Source organism: Danio rerio, chromosome 3, assembly GCF_049306965.1.
Source record: "Danio rerio strain Tuebingen ecotype United States chromosome 3, GRCz12tu, whole genome shotgun sequence".
Classification (NCBI taxonomy): domain Eukaryota; kingdom Metazoa; phylum Chordata; class Actinopteri; order Cypriniformes; family Danionidae; genus Danio; species Danio rerio.
Genome location: NC_133178.1, coordinates 31,043,726 through 31,070,798, shown reverse-complemented (window position 1 = coordinate 31,070,798; position 27,073 = coordinate 31,043,726). Strand labels below are relative to the sequence as shown.

Sequence of the window (27,073 nt, the reverse complement as noted above, 5' to 3'; positions counted from 1 at the left end):
GGTAACGGGGCGACATGGTGGTGCAGTGGGTAGCACAGTCACCTCACAGCAAGAAGGGCGCTGGGTCGAGTCTCGGCTGGGTCAATTGACATTTCTGTGTGGAGTTTGCATGTTCTCCCCGTGTTCGTGTGGGTTTCCTCCGGGTGCTCCAGTTTCCCCCACAGTCCAATATAATAATACAGAAAAAAATATGTGGAACGTGTTTTATTGCGAGTTTTAACCCAAAAATACATCATTATCTGGTACCAACTGGTGCCCAACTAACAGTTTTTTTTTTTTTTTTTTTTTTTTTACACCTTAGGCCTGGGACCACCAAAAAAGACACATGTTAAGGACCTTATCAATTACAGACCAGTTTCCTTGACTTCTGTGATTTTTAAGTGCATGGTTTGGCAAGCAACTCTATTAGGCAATGGCTTGAAAACTAGAATAGTTGCAATTAGCTTATAGATAGGAGCGTGGAGTGGAACATGCCACCCTCACTTTGATGGATAAGGCTGGAAAACATTTGGATGCTGCAGATCCTTTTGTTAGGATTTTATTTATGCTTTATCATATATGATTTTATCCTCCACTTTTGATAAAGTGTATATGCATTGATTTTTTTGAAGCAGTTGTCTCATCGCAGCAAGTCATCACAGCATTTCACAGGCATGTTTGTCTTCACCTGAATACATGATTGTTTTAATATCTGCCTGAAAGGCTGTTGTTCTTCTTTATACCCAAATCTCAAAGTTCATCTCACAGGACAAGGATATTTTAGGTAATCCACAGAGCTTTGTATGTTTTCTAAAATGACATCTTCAGCCATTTTTTATTAGCTGTTGATAATGTCATGCGCATCGTCCAAACAAACTGGGTTTTTCTATTATATTGCCAAGCACCTCAGTTCTTGCGTTATGTCTCGTAGAGTTCTTTGAGTTCAGTATTACAGTGTTTTGATGTCCAACTTCTTGGTGCATGTACTTTTTAACCTTGACTTACGATGGCGTGCTTGTTTGTACTTTGTTTGAACATTAACTGTTCCTGAGTGAATGCACACTTTCGTTTTTGTTCGTAAACCTTTTTTTTTACTATGGTAACACTGGTCTGGGTTTACCTGGGTGCAGGAGTGTTGGGTGTCAGCCAGCAGTTTGTTGGATTGAAAAGGGGTATTTAGATATTATTTGTTATATGTAGCAAATAATTGTCTGAACTGTTTGCAGTCATTACATACAGGGAATGCCGTTGGCCTCATTGTTAGGGTGCTGCTCCGTTTAAATAGTTTTTAGCTATCAAAGGGTATTACCACACCCTGCTTACAAATGAGCTAGACCAGTACTTAACCTGTGCCATCACCCGCCGTTGAAGCATGTCTCTTTGTCTGTTCATGTTCATGACACAAGAAAAACAATGCCAAGCTGTGCTTTCAGATGTCTTTAGAATATTAGACAGAACTATAAAGAAAGGACTTTTTAAGTCTGTCATTCACATACACTTCAAAAGTTGTTGATAGGAAAATTATATTAAACCACGACATACAGTACCTGACAAAAGTCTTGTCACCTATACAAGTTTTAGAAACAACAAGTAATAACTTGACTTCTAGTTGATCATTTGGTATAAGAAGTAGCTTATACAAAAGGCAAAGGCCTCTAGATTACGACAAAATAAAATATGATTGTAATAATGTTCGTTGTTGAGGGAAGAAGAAGACAGGGTCGGCGATTCAGGTAAGCAAATCTTTTATTTATGTTTGGATGTCACCACACATGTATCTATGTGTGTGTGTGTGTGTGTGTGTGTGTGTGTGTGTGTGTGCTCTCTCCTCTCCCGACTGCTCCTCCCGTTCTCCTTAAGAAGGGAGTCTCTCCGGCCCAATCACTAGAAAGACAGGTGTTATTTATCATTCCTGATTGACCCGCTGATTAGCCGCCGGGCTCCTAGCATGCTCTCCCCCCTGATTGGGTGTTCGATCACGCTTACCTCTCCACATAGATCATGCCTTGATTTATAATCATTAATTAGGACAGTAAGGTCTGACTTTGATTAGACAAAATTATTGTCGCTTAACAGAAATGATGTACAGTATAGAATATAAAGTCATGGTGCAGTGTAAAGGAATTAATATTGTGTTTGACTACCATGAATTTGGAGGACTGCATCCACACATCTCTGCAATGACTGAAATAACTTATTAAGAAAGCCATCTGGAATGGCAAAGAAAGCATTCTTGCAGGACTTTCAGAGTTCATCAAGATTCTTTGCATTTATCTTTAATGCCTCCTCCATCTTACCCTGACATGCTCAATAATGTTCATATCTGGTGACAGGGCTGGCCAATCCTGGTGCACCTTGACCTCCTTTTCTTTCAGGAACTTTGATGTGGAGACTGAAGTATGAGAAGGAGTGCTATCCTGCTGGAGAATGTGCCCTCTCCTGTAGTTTGTAATGGAATGGGCAGCACAAATGTCTTGATAGCTCAGACTGTTGATGTTGCCATCCACTCTGCAGATCTCTCGCACGCCCCCATACTGAATGTAACTCAAAACCATAATTTTTCCTTGACCAAACTTGACTGCTTCTGTGAGAATCTTGGGTCCATGCGGGTCCCAATAGGTCTTCTGCAGTATTTGTGATGATTGGGATGCAGTTCAACAGATGATTCATGACAAAAATCTATTTTCTTCCACTATTCCTAATGATCGACTTGAAGTCAAGTTATTATCTGCTGTCCTTACACCTGTGATCGATGACAAGATTTTGTCAGGTGGTGTACATCTTTGCCTTAAACCCTTAATACTTTGGCAGTTAGACAAAAATGTAATAAGCATCCACTTAGGGCTCATCTAATGCTACTACTTTTTATTACATCTATTACCTTCAAAAGTCTGTACATGTTGCAATGACAATAGCTTGAGCAAGCAATAGGGCATCAGGTCAGACAGGAAATGTGAGGATTTTGTACACACCTGCACCATCACTTTAATGTGAGTGCTTAAATACCTGAAATGAAAGCAGTTTTATACCGTGTATATAACCTTCACACTTGGATGCTACTGTATGTGCACATTATAACATACTGAACTGGGAGTGTTTAATGAACTACAGCTATTCACATCACCTCCATAAGCATCAGTTTAGACAACAAAAAACATTAAGCAGAGCCGCCCCATATGTTTAGTGCTAGAATCAAACTTGTGGATATTTCTTTTATATATATATATTTTTTTTTGAAAACAGATGGTGTTTGTTGTTCAGTTGTCATGGGAACTGCTTAACCTGTCTGCAATTGCTGGTTCATTCTTGACCCAGATAAAATGTGAGTCATTCTACAACTGTGATGGCAGTTTCACACACTGCAAATATTGTCATCACTTTTGTCCAATCTTCTCTCTTTCAATTTTGGTGAGCCCTTGCAAACTGTAGCTTAGGTTTCCTGTTCTTAGCAGAAATAAGTAGCATCCGTTGTGGTTCTTTTGCTGCTGTAGCTCATCTGCTGCAAAGTTTGATGTGTTGTGTGTTGAGAAATGCTCTTCTTTAGATCTCGGTTAAATTGAGTTGTTAGTGTTGCCTTTCTATTAATTTGCTCTTTATATTACTCCAAACTGAAGTGAAAGTTTTTCAAGTTTTAAAGTACATTACATTATATTAACAATAGATAAAATGACAAAATGAATGGCCTTCCTTATTCAAAGTCAAGTGAAACCTTATTACATTCTCAAAAATAACCCTTATATTACAGGGATACCCCACCCAGAAATAAAACCCTTTGATTGACATTCTCCCTTTGTCATCAAAGGGGAAGAGCCCTGCCCATTAGTGATGATTTCTTACTCTCATTAGGATAAACAGCCCTGAATGAGAAGCAGCCATCTGCCATTAGAGTTTTCACTGTACCTGCTTTAGATAATGGGCTCTATTTTAACAATCTAGGTGCAAAGTCTAAAGTGCATGGCACAAAAGCATTAAGGTTGTGCCTGAATCCACTTGCTATTTTATGGACTGAAAATATACTCTGCATACTGGTGCATGGTATAACAGGGTTGTGCTTTTCTCATCTTATATTGCCTTTAGGAGTCAATTGCGTCGCGCCATGGCACATTTGCTATTTACATGGTGGACGCTGTGAGTGGGAAAAACTGAACTCTTCACTAGCGAGAAAACAACTGAACAGACCATCTGCAGCACAAGGATAAAGAACAAGCCTCCTCCACTGTGCCTCTTTACTTTTTCTTTACTTTCACTCTTTACTTTACTACTTTTGTGGATAAGGAAATAGTGTTGTACGCACTCCACTGAAGACATCCATTAGCCTACATATTTAACTTAGTTTAAGCACAAAGAATTGTTCAAAACTATTTCTAAATTCAGTTCTAATTTCCAGCAAACTAATAAATGAACAATAATAATGAAGTGTGGCCAAAAAAAAAGTTATATCCAAACACATGTTCTATTCTTATGACCCATATGGTGAAGCAAACGTCTTCAAATCCCGACAGATGGACAAATCTAAACTTATTTTTAATAAAACAAACATAAATGTGCATAAAATTAATAATACTGCTTATAATAATATCATAATATAAAATTCTAATTGACATGAATAAACTGAAAAAGACCACCGTGATGAAGGCATGGATGCAGTAGTTTTTATGTCTATATAGAAAATAATAATTTTTGTAACATTTTAATCCTTTTTTTTCATATTTAAAGATATTTGTGAATTGCTGTACATTAAGCATTTGTGTGTATTAAACATTTAAACCTACATAGGTGCTTAACTCTGAGCGGGACTTTGGACTGGCTTTTACATAGTCAATTGAGTGGTCTATTTCAATTTCTCAGAATGGGCCAACAATGCCTCTTAACAAACCTCCTTTATAGACCAGCACACCCATTGGTCCACAAAGTAGTACAAGTGAATTTGTTGTTCAAACCGCGTGGCAGAAAACGTGAAAATTAGGGTAGAATTAATCTGAAAATAGCAACAAATCACGCCAATCACATCTTGTGCCTTTTTATGCCTGGTGTATGATAAGACCCAATTTCAGTGTCCAAGAGGATTATAAATGTGGAGTTTTAGAATGTACAAATGAACTCTGTAGTCTCTATAGACTTTCTTCTTCTAAGACACTTATTTTGATATTTTCTGTCTTTCAAAGAGATAAAATTAGCCATGTTTTAAATTTGCCATTGTGCTAAAGCATATGCATTTATAGGTCCGCCCTTATTTGAGAAGAGCACAACCTCATTTTAATTAAAATCGAAGGTCACCAAAATGGCACAATTTGAACCAAAACCAAAGGTCCAGGATCAAAGAGTTTTACAACATTATTTGTGTTGTATTTTGAGCTGACACACACACTAGGGACACTTGAGACTTATTTGGACTCTTTAAATGAACTTCAATTGCACTTGTATGTTGACACCCTGATGAAGGCAAGGCATTATCAGACAAATAGACAGATGGGCCAAAACAAATGTTCCAGAGGTGGGCCAGACAGCTTTTGCTATCTCGGAGGTTTGTTCTTGACCCATAGCTTTTTGTTTATAACTCATAAAGGTTTGTAACAAGTGAAGGGTGAGTTAATTATGAGAAAACTTTCATTTTTAGATGAACTATGCTTTAAAATTAATTTAATATCTCAATAAGATAGGTAAAAGGGAGTTTGTATCTGTTATAGGAGCATGTTATCTTCAATGGTTAAGATGCTTAAATATCTCTATCCTATCAGGACACCCTGGGCTCGTGTGAGAAAGCAGTTCTTCAGCTCTGGAGTCAATAAGCAATCGCTAGACTGCATTGAGAAAGCAGCATTTTTTGTCACGCTTGATGACCAAGCGGAAGGCATGAAGGGGGAAAATCCCTCTGAGAATTTGGACCGATATGCCAAATCTCTTCTTCATGGAAAATGCTATGACAGGTGGGAGAGCAGCATATTTTGTTTGTACTTAAAAGTTTTTGTGTCCACAGCTTTGCTTCACTCCTGTTTTCTTTCTCTAAGGTGGTTTGACAAGTCATTTTCTGTTGTGGTGTATAAGAATGGAAAAAATGGGCTGAATGCAGAACATTCTTGGGCCGATGCACCCATAGTAGCCCACCTGTGGGAGGTGAGTCTGCGAGTCTCACAGCAGCAATTTACATGATGAACTTAAGTCATTAGAAATCAAATGTCACACTTCAAGTTTCAGTATTAGTCACCAACCCACTGGCCATTTATTTTAATTTTATCTATAAGCAGATGAATTGTCTGTGGGTGTTGTGAATAGACAAAGACAGAGTTGATCTCTCACTCCCACAGCAGCATTCATGTGTTTACAAAAACCATGGACTTTTAATCTTCTATTCAAGCTTCCAGACACAATAAACATTTACATCAAATGAATATATATAGTTTGTACACATATTAAAAAATTTGTTCTCATAACAATGAGTTTTTTTGAGTTTTCTAAATGAGTGTCTGCATGCACAGTGTGATTTCCCTAAAACATACTCAAACAATAAGTTTTCTTCTTCTCTGCTTTTTCCACTAGCGTTTTCTACTCTGCAGACGTTCTCGTGCTAGTTTAATTCTCCAGCAATAACATTAAATTTGCCATAATCCTAACCATTCACTCATACAGCTCTAGAGAACAGACTCATACTACAGATCTTTAGCCAGCTGTGGGCACATGTACTTTATATCTGCCATGTTAGGTTGTTTATAAGGCAGCTGTTTTGTCACGTTTCTCAATAACAAGACATGAAATATGAAAATAATCCAAGAATATCACCAAGGGAAACATTTTTTTACTTTTTTTTTATTTTTATGAAAAGCTACATATTGCATTGGTTAGGCTTTAAAGTATCTTGGCCAAAACAATCCAGAGACATTAAGCACTGGAATATCTACAGTAATAGATTATTTAGTATTTTACTTTAAGAGTCAATGCACCAGATGTTTAAATGAACAGTCCAGTGCTTATATACAAATGGATAATTAAAACAGCTTTGTCTCTTTCACTCTCCTAGTTCACTCTTGCCACAGACACATTTCACTTGGGTTACAACTCAGATGGAAATTGCAGGGGAGATGTAGACCACTCTTTACCACATCCTCAACGCTTGAGCTGGGACATACCGTTTGAGGCAAGACTAAAAATAATCTCTTTTCTCTATTTACACTTTCTTTCTTCCACAGTTTATATTGCCAAGTCATATGGCAACCATTTTTTCAAGGAATCTGCAAAACATCCAAGAATGATTATAAAACAAGCATGTACACTGATGCTCTTTTTTCATAATGTTTTGAGGAAATGTTAATTCACAGATTCTATGTGATATATAATGTATTTCTGGTTAAGGATTGTGCTATTGTAATGTACAGGTGTCAAACTCAGTTTCTGGTGGGCCACTAGAGCCAGACGGAATCTGCGAACATTTTTTGCTATTTCTGCAGAGAATTTTGTTAAATTTCTGTGGAATTATTTTGGGAGTATCATAACTAAAACCTTAATATATGAAATAAAAAAAGAATACCTTTTTAACTTTTATTTAATGTTTAAAATGCAAATCTAATTAGATTAACTTTAATTGGTAAATAAAGCAAGTTTGTCATATAATATATTTAGTAAAAGACAGAAATATTACTTTACATACTGTATTGTAGATAAATCAGATGAATGTTTTTATATTAGTCAATAATATTACTGAAATTAATAAAAAAAAAAACTGAATAAATATAGATTTACACACATTTACTCAAGTAAATAAACAGAATTAATGATGGGCTAAAAATCGGCGGAAATCTGCAGAATTCTGCGTGCGCAGATTCTGGGTGGGCTTACCAGCAGAGTTTAAGCCATGATCACACTGCACTTTTTGCTCCATAGACTTCCATTCATACGCATGTAATTGTGAAAGACTGGAAACGCAAGTAAGTGCAACAAGTTTTGCAATTTGCAAAGTTCAAGCTTGGTGAACTCTTACCTGTCAAATCGCATCACATGATTGCTTGAGACCAATTGAAGATTTAAACATGACCTCTCTGAACAAAAATTAAAAATATAAAAATATGGACCAATTGCTGCTCTTGTTTAAGCATGCCCTTTTTTTCAGTTTTTTGCATGCTCAAACTGTGTGACCGTGTTTCAACTCTAATTAAGCACACATGGTTAAAGTAATTGAGTACTTTAGGGTTGTTTGAAACCTACAGGTAAGTCTATTGAAGCAGTGTTGGAACTAAATTGTGCAGGCCAGCGGCCCTCCAGAGACTGAATTTTACACCTCTGTTGTAGCAAAATAAGCTCACATAAAATTTAATATTAATTATTAATAATATATAACATATAACATAGTTTGTTGAGTTTTTCCCAAATTCATCGTTCCTGCAAACTGCGACCAAACTTGTACGTTTCCAACTAACCCTCTTGAGCTGTAGTTAGAAGGATAGTTCCTAGTTGTGTTCTAATCCTAGTTATCCCCCTATGCTCTGTTCGTTTAGAACATTCCAACATTTAAACTTGGATTGATTTAAAAAAACATTAAAACCAAGTCATGTCTTTTAAAGTATTTTTACAGTTCAGTTTTAGCAATCCTCAAATTGACATTTGCGTTCTCTTCATAGTGCACTTTGAAAACATTTATGCCATTTTGAATGCAGCCGTGGATTATGACGAAAGCTATGGGTTACCTATTATTTAAAAGTGAAATTTACGTTACATCTCCAAAGCTCGTGAAAACAAAAATATATAGCAAACGTTAAATATTTAAATTTATATTAGGTTATTTGTTAAAAAATTTATCTGTACTGTATATGACATGGGCCTGTTGGTTCGAACATTTCTGCAGTGGTTTGAATTTGTCAAATTGTAAAAGTAGACTAACAAAAAATAATAAACATAATCCTAGTTAATAATAATATTAATAATAATAAAAAATGTATAATAAGAATGGCCCTATATTTGCCATTTTCATATATTTCAATTAATATGGAAAGTGAGCCCATGTTTTTATCAACACTAATAATGATTTTTTTTTTTTTAACGCGTGCGTGTAAAACAATATAATTTGCACAAAGAACTTATGTTTTTTTTCTCTAAAAAAGTTTTTACTCCACCTAACAAGTTTGAAGTGTCATTATGGCCGTTTTACGTTATAACCAATGTGGCTCAAATAATGGATCTGCGACAAAGCAGCTACTGTTTTGGGAAACACTCGTCACTACATCATTCATTCCAAAATGATGCATCGTATTATGATAGTTCAGCCACAAGTTATGTCGTTGTTTGGGAAACACACTCCTGCACATCTGCGAGCGAACCATGTAACTGTCTAATACAGACCAAATAACTATTCTGTCCAGGAAGAATAATTGAATCTCTACCGAGTTAACAATTAATATAGCACCATGTAACTTTTGCATGAAGCATTATCTATAGGTTAAAATAACCGTTTTTACTGTATGTGTGAAAACAAACAATCAAATGTGGGCACAAACATTTAATGACAATTACAGTACTAGATACTATACATCTATTTACAAATTGCATATAATTAGAAAGAGAAAGAGAGAGGGGGAGGGGCAGAGACTCAGGGAGAGCATGGCCAGAAACTCCGCCAAGAAGCCAGAGAGACAAGATAGGAGTGAGTGAGTTGCAATTCAACATCAGTAACCCAAAACAGATCATCACACAAATCTGAATCCCCTTGTTTTAACAAAAAAATGTATGTTATATATCTGATATCTAAATTATACTCGCAGAGTCTCTTTGTTTGGCTTGGAAGTCTCTTGATGATTCGTTTATATTGCGTCTTCATTCTGATTGGGTCAAAAGAACTTGTCCTGGGATATGCTTGGGTCACATTTTTTTGCTGGTGACCACTGACATTCAGGAGAAGCTGGAACAAAAAAGCTGAAGCATAAGAAAATATAATGTCAAGGGCAATCTCTTTTATAAAGGAGCCAAGGGAAAGTTGCCCTTCAGAGACAAATTTTGGTCATGTCAGCACCTCATTTGCATCCCAAAAAATTTGTATTAATTTGATCGACAATTACCAAAGATATAATATCAAACTAAAAGTGTGACGTACAGCTTTGTGTGCATTGTCAGTCTAGAAATGTAAATACTGTTGATTATACTCTTAAACAAGTCAGGTATCCAATAAGATCAAGATGGTTACACACTTGAACTATTAAGTAAAGCTTCATAAACATTATTTAGCTTAGACTTAGTGTTCTAACTTAGTCACTGAGAACATGAACATACACACACATAAAAACTTTATGTACATTCTAAAACATAGTACTAAACATAAAACTAGTTGTAGATATATCTTACAGATACATTTTTAACAGTTCAGTGAGAGATTTAGATGTGGGAAATGGGACAATTGACACTGGGCTATCAAGGATCTCTGAGGTAACTTTCTTTAGGTCTTTCTTCAGATTAAAGACTCTAGTATGGTCATTTTGCAGGTCTCAGAGGGGCTTTTTAGGAGTTATATGTAACAGTTACACTTGTCTGATCTCCCTCCATTTCCTAAAATACTAAGAACAGTAGCATCAGCTCTATATCAACATTAGTTTTGTCAGATTTTGATGTAAACAAGGCCCACTTTAGGCTCTGTTTGGACCATTAAAACACTGCTTTGTTTTCTGAAGTGAAATACATTTTTAGGGCTTTAAAATTCAACTTAAACTTAAATCAGTTTTGTGACTTGACATAAAATACATGTTAAATGAAAAATTACAATAATTAAAAAACTTAAAACTCAGCTAGAACTATATAAGCCTTTAAAATAGTTAATAAATAAAAATGATGCACACAATAGCACTGGCCTGTCTAACACTGCACATATTCTGTGGTAGCGTGCAGAACTGAACCTGTGTCCATTCAGTCAGGGGGTTCCCATGAGCCTCTTCTCTTTGTCAGTTGTTCAATAATGATGTAGCAGTGGGGATTTTTGAGAGCTTCTTCATTTACATTTGCGTCAGTGGAAGGAATAATTGCATGTTGTGTAATATTAGGGATGCGTCTGTTAGTTTTGGCACACATTGAAAATGTAGTATATATAACCCATAAAACTTAATAAAGGGATAGCACACCCAAAATAAAACAAACATACAGGATAAAGATGCAGAGAATCCAGTATAATACCTTTGATATTGTCTAGATTATACAAAAAAATGTAACTAAAAAGTTATATATATTTTTGTTTTGTACTTATGTATTAGTCCGTCATACTCAGTTTCATACATTCAGACTGAGTTGTGATACTTATATCACTCAAGCTTGAGCATAACTAGTGCTGGTCACAAGTAACAACCTTATTGATTACTTGAAAAGGGTCACATGAACATTGCCTAGTTTACCAGTAGTAAATGTATCTCTCCCCTTATATCCTGTGTTGTCCCACAAAATCAAATGTGCGATAATTTAGCAGTTTTGTGATACATTTCAGGACTTTGTATACTCTCTTTAACATGCTTTCTTATAGTCATTTATCTTTTTATGTTTCTATAATTATAGTAATTTTCTTTTCACCTCTCCTCTGTATTCTCTCACATTAGAGTTGCCAGATGGCTTCACTCACCTTCATGAACTGCAATTTCATCAAAAAAGTAAATGTATTCATTTTATAATGCAGAGGCGCAACCGCACAATTGCTGAGAGGTATGGGGGTTCAAGTTTCCCCTAAAATCCTAAAGGGCAAAATAACTTCTCGCGTGCATACTGGGAGTGGTGAATAATAATAATAAATAAACAAAGACAAACTGCCTGAAATGTTCTATTTCATCAAAATGTTATGGGCAAACTTTTTTTGTAACTAAAATTAAAATAGTTTTGAGCAAAAAAAGATTCCTGAAGTCCTGATGTAGCAATATAATGCATAATGAATTTATAAAAGCATGAATATGGTATAAAATAGATCTTGATATAAGGATTAATAAACATTTCAGTTCCAATAAATGTGAATATTCTGACTATTTGTTCATATGTCAGTTTTAACAGGGTTAAGAATTGTTAAAGTCATTTATTCATTTACGGCCAGCATGATGAGGGGGGCCCGCATAATAATTGCCCCCTTAGTCTTCATTCTTGAGTGCGCGCAATCACAACTCACCTCATCCTCTGTCCCTCTGCTTGAAAAAACCCCCCACCTCGTCTGCATTCATGTTAAGTAAAAGCCCAGTGACTAGCTGATGATAATGAATAATTAATGATATGGCGGCCCCGTTGCAGCCAAAAACATTAGAAGTTGATTAAAAGCATGGTGATATTAGTGTGGGTTAAGCTTACCAATCTCTTATTATCCAATTTGTCATGGCAGTTTTCATTTTAAGGCATTGTTTGTTCTTTCTTCACATCTCTTCATTCTCCATTTTGAAAATGTGGCCAACAGAGGAGAGGGGTGGTATAATTTTTTATTATCAAAATACAATATCATACTCATAAAAATGCTACATTTTTAAACATTTTTAACTAAAATATTTATTTATATTTATTATTTAAAACTTTTTATAACGATAATATTCAAAAATAGTTTTGGCACAATGAACTCCCCCCATGTGTGGTGCCCCTGTGTGCCACATATGCTGCATATACCCCCTTTTTGCACCTTTGGTTATATACTTCAACATGATTAGCTACAATTGATTAGCCTGTTTTTATGTGCAATAATGAACTTTTAGTAAAAATGTAATATGGATAAACCATGTTTTTTATTATCAGTCAAGACAAACAGTAAAGCTGAAAAACAGATCTTCTGGCCACCCTAACATGTATAGTATTATAGAGGATAATATTCCTATCCGATTTTAAGGCCCAGAGAAGGACTGTTTTCTGCCCTGGAGATTAAGGCCTTACACCAGTCCTCCTTAGTTAATGACTGACTAGTCCTAACTAGCTTAAAGCTTACTGGCCATCTCTTTGTCCTCTTTTGCTGAACTGGAAAAAAGCCTCATTGGATCAACTTTAATACATTATTTCAACTTCTTACACCTAAAAGAATAATGGTTGTCCAAATGATTTATTACTGAGAATCGTACTAAGTTAGGTGGAAACTAATTAATTCTTGTAGTTGTAACACGCTTAAGAGTGTACTTACACTAGGTTATCCGAATCATGCCCAGGCATGTTTGTCCCCCTTTTCCTGGTTCGTTTGACAAATATGAGTGCTCCCAAATGGCCCGGTTGGCAGAGGTGTGCCAGAGCGCGGTTCGATTGGGCTTTTGGCACCTGAGCGCAAAACTAAAGACGCAACGTCGCTTTTAAGGGATTGTTTCATATAAATTTATTAATTATTTTTACATTTCAATGAACGCAAACTCATTCATTCATTTTCTTTTCGGCTTAATCCCTTAAATAATCAAGGGTTGGCACGGAGGAATGAATTACCAACTTATACAGCTTATGTTTGACGCAGCGGATGCCTTTCCAGCTGCAACCCATCACTGGGAAACACCCACACACATACACTACGGACAATTTAGCTTATTAAATTCACCTGTACAGCATGTCTTTGGACTGTGGGGGAAACTGGAGCACCCGGAGGAAACCCACACGAACGCAGGGAGAACATGCAAACTCCACACAGAAACGTCAACTGAGCCGAGGCTCAAACCAGCGACCATTTTGCTGTGTGGCAACAGCACTACCTATTGCGAACTGTTTTAGTTAATTAAAGATGCAAATAATACCAAGCAGTATAACTAAAGCAATCTTCACTGTACGGAGTGAGAGCGCTTCTCTTCTGGTAAACTGAACAGTTGCATCATCGATGACGTAAGCGTGCTCTGGCTCGGAAGGCAAAAAAATGCAATGTGAGAGGGAAGGAGTGACAATTGTGCCTGGGCACAGTTTAAGACAACCATGTCTAGTGTGACTACGCCCTAAGTCAGGGGTCACCAATCCTGGTCCTGGAGTGCCAGTGACCCTGCAGTGTTTAGCTCCAACTTGCCTCAACACACCTGCCTGGGTGTTTCAAGTATGCCTAGTAAGACCTTGATTAGCTTGTTCAGGTGTGTTTGATTAGGGTTGGAGCTAAAAACTGCAGGACACCGGCCCTCCAGGAACAAGTTTGATGACCCCTGCCCTAAGTAATTAAAGTTTTAACAGTTCCTTATTAAAAATATGCCTAGTATGTTTGCTCACATCAGTTTTAACAGCTTTCATTTCAGTTTACGTTTATTTGTACAGCTCTTTTCAAAATAATTGTTTCAAAGCAACTTTACAAAAAGTGCACATTATTGCATTATAGTCAAAATCAGGAAAGTTAAGGTTATTAGTTACTATAACTTTATTAGATACTAATAACTTAAACTGTTATTAGTAATTAGTTGTTAGTTAATTAAAGTTATTATATATATTCATAGGGTCACAGGCTGAAAAGTTCGGGAACCTCTGTAATAAAGAACAATAAATAAAGAAAATTAGCTTCAAATGTGAAATATCTCTTAAATTATTTGTTTACTTTTGTATAAATTGTGAAATTATCCTTGTCAACATTTAGTTTTCTTTAACAACTGATGATTGATGCTTGTCTCAGTTGAGGTCATCAAAAATAGTTACATCGTCTAATGAATATGAAACCGCCTGGGAGAGCATGAATAGCATACTTAAACCCAGTGACACGACAACAACAGCCCTCATATACAAAAAAATAAAACAAAAACAGATCAGCTATCTAGGAATTCTCCCAGTACTCCCGATTAGCCAGTACAGGCCTGTAATAAAATCTCTGAAATAAAGTCTTCTACAATCATGCACATTTTCAGATTATAAGGTTAAGAGGATTTCTTTAAAAAAATCTAAATCTAAAGGAAATTTCTCTTAATTTGTCCACTGACACTGTACAGCATGTTCTAGAATGTCTTTTAGGGGCCAAAGAAATGTGTAAGGGCACTGGTTCTGTATTAATGTTTTCATTGCTTCTGTTTTCTGTTCCAGGTTCTCTTGTTACATTCCACTTTACCTTCCTCCTTTTGATTGCCAGTTGTGTTGTAAATATATCTTTTGTTAGTATTTTATCTCTGTTTTTAGGTTGGATTTTTTTATGCTTCTGTGTTTCCTTGTTTCCTGTGGTTGAGCTTGTATTCTTAGCTGCATGCTTATCTCGTATTTTCCTTGCCCAGATTTATCAGAATGTAAAGCTGACAGGCACGCTGTTTTGTTTTTTGTCTTTTCTCAGGTTCAGACTCAGATATCAGAGTCTCTTGCTGTTGCTCAAGCACTGGCCGATGAAGTGGACTGTCATGTTTTTCCCTTCAGAAAGTTTGGCAAAGGCCTCATCAAGAAAATGAAACTCAGCCCAGATTCATTTGTGCAGCTGGCTCTGCAGCTGGCCTATTACAGGGTACACATTCATGATCAAGTCATATTATCAAATACTGATGTTTATTTGACAATGCAGGGTAAAGTTTTTTAAAGCTATTTGTTTTTTGGTCCTAGCAAGGAACTTCCTCTTATTTGTCTCTAACTCATTCTGCTGGCAGTACAGATCAGAATGTTTTCTTAAAGAGGAAATTCTTCTGGATCAACGCGTTTGTTGTTCCCCATTTGTTGTTTTAACTTTAGGATAGGGGGACTTTCTGTCTGACATATGAAGCTTCCATGACGCGCCTGTTTCGTGAGGGCCGCACCGAAACCGTACGCTCCTGCTCCAATGAAAGTTGTGCTTTTGTCCTTGCACTGGAAGGAGGAGAGGTAACGTTCTGTTTTTAAATCCTTCCTTTCCCCTTTCACAATGTTTTTACAGCAGTTTCACTTGTTCCGTCTTGGGTATCAACAGCGCTGCAGTAATTAGCTGCAGAGGATTTGGAATGCTCCTTTAAATTAAGGAATTAATGATCAATTTATAAAATCTAAAACACACATAGAAGGTGTCCGTGAGGTCTTAAAAAGTATTAAAAGTTAGAAAATAAATGTAGAGAAATTTTAGGCCCTTAAAATGTATCAAAAATGCTTTTTTGCCTGGTTTAAAATTTTATATCATTTTTGATTATGCAATGTATGGTTGTATGGTGCCTAAATGAAATCTGCGAATATCAGGATGCTGTGTAGTTTAGGAAATCAATGAAATCCTACTAGATTTAACATTTCTGCTTTGTCTGCCATGGCAACACCATTTTTTCTGCAGCTCTATAGGCGCCAACCTGCAGAATTAGCTAGATTTAATAGATTTTTATTCAGTATATGAATGATGTTTTAGTTTTAGACTAGTTTCTTACATGAATATTTAGTAAATATACTGTATATTAAAGTCTTGCCAGTGTGAAAAGTGGTTATAAGATCTTAAAATGTATGGAAATTCTTAAAAAGGTCTTAAAAGGTATTGAAATTCACTCTCTGATTTCTGTATTTACTCTTGACATACTAATACAAGTCGATGTTTATTCTGTAGATTAGATTTTAGATCCTAATATGTTTGTACCTTTTTTAATGTAGATAAATTAATGAATTTCTTTTCAAATTCTCAAACAAAATGTTTAAAGCTCACAAATGATGACAAATAATTTTATTAAATAGACACTTTTATATTGATGAGTACAATAAAGAGTGACTCTCTTCCAACTGTCAATTGAAAAGAGGTACTGAAAACTTTGGTTCTTACAAAGTTCATGGGCTGTCTTCATATGTACAGTGCATCCGGAAAGTATTCATAGCGCTTCCCTTTTTACACATTTTTTTACAGCCTTATTCTAGAATGGATTAAATTAATTTATTTCTTCAAAATTCTATGCACAACACCCCATAACGACAATGTGAAAAACGTTGTAAATTGTTTTAAATTTATTACAAATAAAAAAACTGAAAAATCACATGTATTCAGTGAAGCTCTAAATTGACCTCAGGTACATTCTGTTTCCACTGATCATTCTTGAGATGTTTCAGCAGCTTAATTGGAGTTAAACTGTGGTAAATTCAGTTGATTTGACAGGATTTGAAAAGGCATACACTGTCACGTTACGGATTGAAACGGGAACAAAAACGGGTGTTGCGGGAAGTGCAGATTTATTAAATCATCGTGCAGCAAACAGAAAAACAAGACGTACAAAGTAACAATGTAACAAATAAACAAAAAAAACAAGAAACTACAACATGGATCAGGAACAGGGCTCAGGAAATAACAAACTCGCTATACAAGACTTACTAGATATTGCAGACAAGAAAGACAAACGACGCAGTGACGAACAGTGGGTAAATAGTTGTATAAAAAGTCCAGGAAATCAACAGGAAACAGGAACAGCTGTGAATAGCTAATCAGTGTAAGTGATACCGGGTGTAATGCACGTGGGATGTATGGACTTGTATTTCTTGGGCGCTATAGTTAACTCTCAGAGTTTGTTGAACTACAGTGCCCTCAGGTGGTTACTAACAGTCATGACATACACTGGTCTATATAAGGTCCCAGGGTTGACAGTGCATGTCAAAACACAAACCAAGCATGAGGACAAAAGAATGTCTGTAGACCTCTGAGACAAGATTGTCTCGAGGCACAAGGCTGGGGAAGGTTGCTGAAAAATGTTTGCTGCTTTGAAAGTTCCAATGAGCACAGTGGCCTCCATCATTCGAAAGTGGAAGATTTCTTTTTAGAGCTGGCTGTCCATCTAAGCTGAGCAATTGGGGGAGAAGGGCCTTAGTCAGGGGAGGTGATCAATAACTCGATAGTCACTCTGTCTGAGCTCCAGCATTCTTCTGTGGAGAGAGGAGAGCTCTACAGAAGGACAAACATCCTTGCAGCAATCCACCAATCAGTCCTGTATGGTAGAGTGGCCAGACTGAAGCCACTCCACACCTGCAATTTGTCAAAAGACATCTGAAGGACTCTCAGACGATAAGAAACAAAATTCTCATGTCTGATGAGATTAAAATTTAACTATTTTAAATGAATCCCAGATGTTATGTTTGGTGAAAAGCTAACAGCGCTAATCACCAGGCTAATACCATCCCTACAGTGAAGCATGGTGGTGGCAGCATCATGCTGTGGGGATGTTTTTCATCAGAAGGAACTGGAAGACTAGTCAGGATAGAGGGAAAGATGAATGCAGCAATGTACAGAGACATCCTGAATGAAAACCTGCTTCAGAGTGCTCTTGACCTCAGACTGGGGCAACGGTTTATCTTCCAGCAGGACAATGACCAAAAGCACATCCCCAAAATATCAATAGAGTGGCTTCACAACAACTCAGTAAATGTCCTTGAGTGGCCCAGCCAGAGCCCAGACCCAAATCCTATTGAACATCTCTGGAGAGATCTGGCTGTACACCGTCGCTTCCCATCCAACCTGATAGAGCTTGAAAGGTATTGCAAAGAGGAATGGGCAAAAATTCCCAAAGACAGCTGTGCCAAGCTTGTGGCTTCATATTCAAAAAGACTTGAGGCTTTAATTGCTGCCAAAGGTGCATCAACAAAGTATTAAGCAAAGGCTGTGAATACTGATGAACACATGATTTTTCATGTTTTTTCTTTGTAATAAATTCGCAACAATTAAAAAAAAAACATTTTTTCACATTGTCATTATGGGGTATTGTGTGTAGAATGTTAAAGAAATAAATGAATTTAATCCGTTTTGGAATAAGGCTGTAACAGAAAAATGTGGAAAAAGTGAAGAGCTATGAATACTTTCCAGGTGCACTGTAAACTGTCCAACATTTGATTTGTATAACTGACGAAAATCATTTGGCATAATAATAATAATAATAATAATAATAATAATAATAAAAAGACACAACAATGTAAACACATGGCAGTTATAAAGCTTTATTTAGTATATATAGCTAAATGTTTAATAATTAAATAAGCAGCCTAGTGATTTTAATTTTCTCTCGACAAACATTTGAGTTGGCCTGATTTTTTTCTTCTAGGACAGAGAACAATGCAGAAAGCTCCTCCGTAAAACTGCTGAGAAGCATCAGAACCTCTACCGCTTGGCCATGACTGGATCTGGCATTGATAGACACCTCTTCTGCCTATATGTAGTCTCAAAATACCTGGGGGTAGAGTCTCCTTTCCTTAAAGAGGTCAGTGTATGTTTGTATTTGGAGAGACTGATTCATTTTGCAAAGTCTATGATGCATTTTTTTATATGATCAGCTTATAAATACTTATTATAGATGATTTGAACACTAACTAACTTTAAAATAACTACTTCTTTGGCAGAACTTATTTGCTTAAAAAATAAATGAATTCCATTCCAAGAAAATTAGTTGGCATTAATTTTTTGCTGGCTGTTTGTTAAAATGCTTCCAAGAAGTGCTTTGAAATGTGCATTATTTAATGTGTGAAGTTATATGAACTGAATAATGAAGACAGCGCAGGACATAGTGTAGATTCTCCCCCTTTGTAAACATCTGCCAGTAGTGTTTATTATCACAGTTCTGCCACTGACAGTGGTTGAGCTAAAGTGCAGGTAGCAATAACGTCTTGAAGGGGGCAGAGCATGTCAAATGCTATAGATCAGGGGTGTCCAAACTCAGTCCTGGAGGGCCGATGTCCTGCATAGTTTAGCTCCAACTTCAACTTCAACACACCTGCCTGGAAGTTTCTAGTGTACTTGATTAACTGGTTCAGGTGTGTTTAGTTGCAGTTGGAACTACAATATGTAGGACACCGGCCCTCCAGGACTGAGTTTGGACACCCGTGCTATAGATCATTTGATGGGCCAGAAGATTTAATGAGACGCACAAGGTGACGTCAATAAAAAATCATTGATCCATTTACGCAGAAGTGACAAACTGCAAGTTTATATCTTCCTAATGGAACATTTTGGAGCATGCTAGTTTATAGATATTGTTAAAGTGAGTTGTATAGAGTGTAATTTTAAGGCTTGGATGTGTGTAAAAGATACAAATCAATGTGTGCTCATACTTCATTTGTAGAAACTAGGGTTAAGACTAACATACTGAAAACATCTCAAAATTTCTATTAGGATTTTACAGGGACTTTAAAAATGAAGTGTGACATTAAGGTAATTTATGAGTAGGAGATAATTAGCATGGATGTGAGGGCGTGAAGCTGTTTTTATATGCGTTTATGTGAACTGTAGGTTTTGTCAGAGCCCTGGCGCCTCTCTACATCTCAGACACCTGTGCAACAGATGGAGCTGTTTGATCTAGTCAACCACCCAGAGTTCATCTCCCTGGGGGGAGGCTTTGGTCCTGTGAGTTACTGATCAACACACACATTATCTAAATGTAAATTCCACAAACTGACTGCGGCTCTAATTTGATCACTGAGTTCATGGTTTGTTCCTGTTTAGGTAGCTGATGATGGCTACGGTGTGTCTTACATCATCATGGGAGAGGACATGATCAACTTCCATGTGTCTTGCAAGCACTCCTGCAAAGAGACAGTAAGAGCAAACCTAACAATTTAACAGCCACAATTTAAAACCTTGCTAAGCCTCCTGGTGACTGTTTGTTTGTTTGTTTATTTATTTATTTATATATATATATATATATATATATATATATATATATATATATATATATATATATATATATATATATATATATATATATATATATATATATATATATATACATACAGTATATTTATTGATTTATTTATTTATTCTTTTTTTTTACCATGAACCAATATGTGTATGGGCAGTATTATTATTATTATTATGAATATTATTATTATTATTATTATTTTAAACACTGAAGTAAAATTAAACTGAAAATAAAAATCATTTTCATATAGCAAAAAGCAAATTACTGAACTGAGCCTGAGAAAAATGCTAATTTTAGAAGAACAGTTCGGAAAACACTTTGGGGCTTTTGCATCTGAACATTTCATAAAGCTTACATTATTCTTTATAAAACACATTTAAAACTTTAGTTTTAGATGCCACCTAAACAATCTTGAACCTATACAGACTGCAACGTTAACAGGTTAAAATCTAAAACAAAGGTTTTCAGATTCAATTAAGTTTTCAGAATTGAATAAAAGTCAGATTTTGTCAGCAGTATGAATACTTTTGGGCTTGACTGTAAGTAGATTGTGAATATTATTGCATAAATAATAGCCTATAGTTTGTTAATCAATTAAAAAATAAATAATAAACAATGAAATAAGTAAATAGCCATGTTATAGTCATGTGATCTGTTCTTTTGTCCTTGGTCATTGTCACATACAACTCACTAGCCATTTTATTAAATTCACCTTACCAGTACTGGTTTGGACCCCCTTTTGCCTTCAGAACTGCCTCAATCCTTCGTGGCATAGATTCAACAAGACACTGGAAATATTTCTCAGAGATTTTGCTCTATATTTACATGATAGCATCACACAGTTGCTGCAAATTTGTCAGCTGCACATCCATTATGTGAATCTCCCGTTCCACCACATCCAAAAGGTGCTCTATTGGATTGAGATCTGGTGACAGTGGAGGCCATTTGAGTACAGTGAACTCTTTGCCATGTTCAAGAACCAGCCATCAGAAGATGGGTACACTGTGTCATAAGGGGATGGACATGGTCAGCAACAATAATCAGGTAGGCTGTGGCGTTGACACGATGCTCACGTGGTACTTATGGACCCTGATACCCTAATTCTGACCCTACCATCCAAATGTCGCAGCAGAAATCGAGACTCATCAGACCATGCAACGTTTTTCCAATCTTCTTTTGTAAAGTGGAATTTTGGTGAGCCTGTGTGAATTGTAGTCTCAGTTTCCTGTGGTCTTCTGCTGCTGTAGCTCATCCACCTTAAGGTTCAATGTGTTGTGCGTTCAGCTATTCTGCATTCCTCAGTTGTAGCGACTGGTTATTTGAGTTACTGTTGCCTTTCTATGAGCTTGAACCAGTCTGGCCATTCTCCTCTGACCTCTGGCATCAACAAGGCATTTGCGCCCACAGAACTGTCACTCACTGGATATTTTCTCCTTTTCAGACCATTCTCTGTAAACCCTAGTGATGGTTGTGTGTGAAAATCCCAGTAGATCAGCAGTTTCTAAAATACTCAGACCAGCCCATCTGGCACTAAAAACCATGCCATGTTCAAAGTCACTTAAATCACTTTTTCTCCCTATTCTGATACTCGGTTTGAACTGCAGCAGATCGGCTTGACCATGACTGTTTCTCAATATGTGTTCTTCAGCGTTCTTGCGTCCTCGTGTTCTCGTGTAACGTCATCATCAGCTGCCAAAGTTCAGTTCCAATTCTCAAGACCGCAAGTACAGAGGACGCGTGAAACTTACCGGATGTGTTCTTGATACCGCTCTCGCTCTAGTAGTCCCCGAAGTCATTGCGACTGGAGGTGGGAAGTGCAGCATTTTATTTAGATTCATTATTAAAATTCAGAGATATAACTTATTTACCTCAGGAGTTTCCCTAAAGGAAACGGTGAATATAAACATTACCATGAACATCTTAATAAAGGAATAAATACATTAAATGTGTTTATTTGCTGAAATTCGTATTAAAATATGTTTTATTTACATTGTGCAACGTATATTTGTAAAGTCTTTATGCATAGTATATATTTTGAAAAGGGGAAAAACAATAAATCGTTGTATGAATGTTGTAATGTTTAAATAATTTATCATTAAAAAGCGTGAAGGTCATGTGACCATCAGAAATAAGGCAGCATCTCATTCCTCAAAGGACGCGTTCTCTGTTCTCGCATTATCTGATTCAAATTTATTTTTTACATATCAATGATGCCCTAAACTGATAGTGTGAGCAGGGAACAAAATCATATGGATTCTGATATGCAATGCAAGCCCGTGTGATTTTTTTTTTTTTTCCTGCTTACATGTACATATTGTACGCCATATTTGATCTGAGCCACATGAGAAGAAAAAGTCTGCATTGGGTCACTTGAACCATGACGTGTAAATATGGCCAAAATAGCTTAAAACTGGAGTAATTGTGACCTATTGTACACAGACAGACAAGTTTAGTTGGTAAATATTTTGTTTTCAGAAAGGATTCCAGCTCCAGTCCATCTAGCAATTCCATGCCATGAAAGCAGCAATGCTTTCTTTGAGCAATTGTAGGAAACTGGGGAACTACGCACTGAATAGTGACTAATGGATGGTTAAGTAGAGACTTAGCAGATGTCTTTTGTCTTTTTTTATCAAGGAATCTCAATAAGCTTTCACGGAGAGCAGTCTCTTTTGCTTTGGGCATAATAAAGGGGTGGTCCACAATGTTTTTTTGACGGTTTGATTGTGTTTATGGGGTGCAAAACAGAGTGTGTTCGTGACTCATTTGCAAAAAAAACTAGTGCTGTCAATCGATTAAAAAATATTAACTAATTAATCGCATTTTTTTTTTAAATTAATCGCGATTAATCACATTTAAAATACTAAAACATGTAATTTTGGCTATTCAAATGTAAAATTAATCTAAACGCAAGACAAAAACTATTTAAATTCAAAATATAATTGTTTATTAGAATTAAAATTCTAAATATAATTGTTTAATATAATTTTTGTTTAACTTGTAACACAGATTTTTTCATGTAAACAACTTACCCACAATAAACCTTCAAGATCCTGGCTTGACAGCCATATTTATTAAAGAAATTAAAACACAGGCATGTTAATGCCATTTGAATTTCAAAACAATCAATACCCATTAAGAAAACATTGATTTCCATGTTGGATTCTAAGTGGACTGCAAAAAAATGCCAAAATACAGGAATTGCAGATATGGAAAATGAAAAATTATAATAATAAACTAGAGAATAAAAACTGTTGCACTCATTGTAAAGTTTTATTGCTGTGAGTTGAGAACATTAATTATAGAGTAGAAACAATTTTGCTTAATCCTCCTTTACATTCATCCAGTTGCTAAGACTAGGAGTATCACGCAAGTGCACAGAGACTCCCAAATGCCCGCAAATGAATGATAATTCCTTGCAAACCGGTCGTTAAATACATTGCACACCCCTCTCCCCCGCATCCCTCCTAGCTCTTCAGGTAGCCTATGTCGCGCGCAACTCACCTCACAAGGATTCTGACACAACAACGCGAAGCATACGCTTTCGTTGCGTTTAATGAGGAAACTCGCTAAACTTGGAGGGCTCATGCTGAAAGGCAGAGTAATGCCCTGTCTTTGACAGCTCACGTCTTCACCAGAGACTTTCTGAGTACATTTACATAAGACACCAATACTCCGATTTTAATATGATTAAGATTATACTCTTATTAAAATTCTACTGTGTAGCCTAAGCAGTGATTTTATTACCTTAAAGGAACACCGAGTCACGAAATGCGGAGGATTTCTGTTCGCCATGCGGTATCAACTTACAACAGAAGTCGAAAGTTAAAAATGAAACACCCGAAATTGCATGAAACTCTGGAGAGCCTGGTGATGCGAATAATTGTTTTATACTGGAACTTGCCTTCAAAAAGTGCTTCCTTGGTCTTATCCACATTTCTTGCATGTTAAACACACGTTCACCACAACAGGAAGTAAAAAAAACTTGCAACTGCGTTAATTGCGTAAATTTTTTTTAACGCGTTAATTATTTCAAATGAATCGCATGCGTTAACGCACTAATTTTGACAGCGCAAAAAAAAAACATTATTTGTTCACATATCTTACTTTAATTTTACACAGCTACTGAGCTAACATGGAAACAACCATCATATTTCCTGGTTTCTCCTATAAGGCTCGCATTCAAAGGGCTCTGATTAGTCAGGCAATCTAATGTGTTGTGACACAGAAAATGAAGAGGACACAGCTAAACCCATGCAAACACAATCCTACAAGATGTTTTTGAATAGTGTTTTTTTTTTTATTAGTTGGTAGCAGGAGGAATTTGGTCAAGCCATCAGCATTTAATTTCTGCATCCCATACTAGTGTAAATAAGAAATGGTACATTATAAAATGGCTATAAAGTCTTTGTTTCTAATAGATAGTAGGTAAAATGGTCTACTTGGGTTTTCGTTCACTTTCTGAGGTTTACCCACATCATAAAAATGCAGTCGTAATGACATGTTACCGTAGTAAGGCTAGGACAAATTAAAGTGCACTTCAGGTACTTATAAAGAGTAGGTTTATGCTGAATAAATAAATGAAAACATACTAAAGCTTGGACAAACCTATTCTGAAAACAAATCTGAATGATGTGGTATTTTTTTTTATTCTGAGTAAAATGGTTGACGAGATTACCGTAATAGTAATACGCGTGCTCAACAATCTATTGCTGCCATCTTGACTGTTTTTTTGGAGTGCTGTTGGCTTGAGTAGTAGAGATTTGGGATGTCTGTACATAATATACTTCATTATTTTAAATGTAAAACTCACGGAATGTTGACTCATACATACATTGCAATCGCTGGTGATGATCTTGGATGCTAAAACGAATACATGTTTGTAGCTAAATTATACCTGCCAAACTCCCATTTTTCACGAGAGTTTCTTGTATTTCACACCCATCTCCTGCCACCTTCCCATCTTTCTCTCTGAAAATGTCCGTAGTTTCATCCCCACGTCAGGTCATCAATTTTAGTATGGTATCTGATCGCCGCTGGCAAAAAAACATGATACAGTCAATAACCCCACATACACACGCAGCCCAGCCATCTCCCCGGTTTTCAACTTGCGTGTCTCTCTCTCTCTCTCTCTCTCTAAAGTCAAAAGGAAAAACAAGATTATTTTGCTTACACCATTGGCAGATTATTTTGCTTGTTTTAGGGAAAAACTTGCTTAATATTGCATTTACATTTACATTTAGTCATTTAGCAGACGCTTTTATCCAAAGCGACTTACAAATGAGGACAAGGAAGCAATTTACACAACTATAAGAGCAACAATGAATAAGTGCTATAGGCAAGTTTCAGGTCTGTTAAGTCTAAGAAGGAAAGTATTAGTAAAAAATAAATAAATAAATAAATTAAAAAAAAAAAAAAAATCTATATATATATATATATATATATATATATATATATATATATATATATATATATATATATATATATATCCAGATCCAGAGAGGCAATTGCAGATTAGGAAGTGAAGTGGAGATTAAATAGTTGAGTTTTTAGTCGTTTCTTGAAAACAGCGAGTGACTCTGCCTTTCTGATGCAGTTAGGGAGTTCATTCCACCAACAGGGCAGATTGAACGCGAACGTTCGGGAAAGTGATTTTTCCCTCTTTGGGCTGAAACCACGAGGCGACGTTCATTCACAGAACGCAAGTTTCTGGAGGGCACATAGATCTGCAGAAGTGAGAGCAGATAAGAAGAAGCAAAGCCAGAAGTCACTTTGTAGGCAAACATCCGAGTTATAAATTTGATGCGAGCAGCAACTGGCAGCCAGTACAAACGGATGAGCAGCAGAGTGACATGTGCTCTTTTAGGTTCATTAAAGATCACTCGTGCTGCTGCATTCTGGAGCAGCTGAAGAGGCTTGATAGAGTTAGCTGGAAGCCCAGCTAGTAGAGTTGCAGTAATCCAGTTTGGAGAGAACAAGAGCTTGAACAAGGAGTTGAGCTGCATGTTCAGATAGGAAGGGTCGGATCTTTCTGATGTTATAGAGTGCGAATCTGCACGATCAAGCAGTTCTAGAAATGTGGTCAGAGAAGTTTAGTTGGTCATCAATCGTTACTCCAAGGCTTTTCACCATTTTGGATGCAGTAATGGTTGCCCCATCCATCTGCATTAAAAAGTTATGATGTAGAGTCAGGTTGGCAGAAACTACAAGCATTTCCGTTTTCTCGAGGTTAAGCTGAAGATGACTGAAGATTATTGGCTTAATATTTCTGAAAACAAGACAATATGTTTTGCTTGTCTAGAAATTGGTTCTGATATAAGAATTTTTAGATATTTGGACTAAAAAGACGACAAAAAATCTAGGTAAGAAAAGCATTTTCTGCATCAGACTTCTTCCACCAGCCATCACTTCCCAAGCTAAAAGGCATGCGCATACACAGCCTTCTGTGTAAACATGCTTCTCATCAGAGAATACCCAATGCACCGTAGGAGTTTGTGCACTGAATACATTTTTTCATCTAACCACAAAATGGCATTCACTGTGGAATCCTATTGCTGAACGTTTCAAAATAAAATATAATTTACTTAAAGTGTAAGTTTGTATACATAAAAGAAATCGAATGTCTTTGTTATTACTTTTAGGTTGTTTGCTATTTT

General features: G+C 36.3%; 1 protein-coding gene across 6 annotated transcripts in view; it reads left to right on the top strand.

Moving 5' to 3' along the window:
- Positions 1 to 27,073, top strand: part of cpt1a2b (carnitine palmitoyltransferase 1A2b) — a 65,276-nt gene that overhangs the window by 31,036 nt on the left and 7,167 nt on the right. For 5 of the 6 annotated variants that reach the window (XR_012401061.1, XR_012401060.1, XM_073944584.1 and 2 more), the window contains 8 exons: positions 5,718 to 5,906; positions 5,988 to 6,093; positions 6,995 to 7,111; positions 15,155 to 15,319; positions 15,541 to 15,669; positions 18,831 to 18,986; positions 20,012 to 20,125; positions 20,225 to 20,317. Coding sequence is in view for 4 of the 6 variants with exons in the window: in XM_073944584.1 (XP_073800685.1) it covers positions 5,718 to 5,906; positions 5,988 to 6,093; positions 6,995 to 7,111; positions 15,155 to 15,319; positions 15,541 to 15,669; positions 18,831 to 18,986; positions 20,012 to 20,125; positions 20,225 to 20,317 (1,069 nt within the window). In the remaining 2 variants the exon portion in view is untranslated. Of the gene's footprint in view, positions 1 to 3,222; positions 3,302 to 5,717; positions 5,907 to 5,987; positions 6,094 to 6,994; positions 7,112 to 15,154; positions 15,320 to 15,540; positions 15,670 to 18,830; positions 18,987 to 20,011; positions 20,126 to 20,224; positions 20,318 to 27,073 lie in introns of those variants that run through there. The other variant, XM_073944585.1, reaches the window with a different exon arrangement.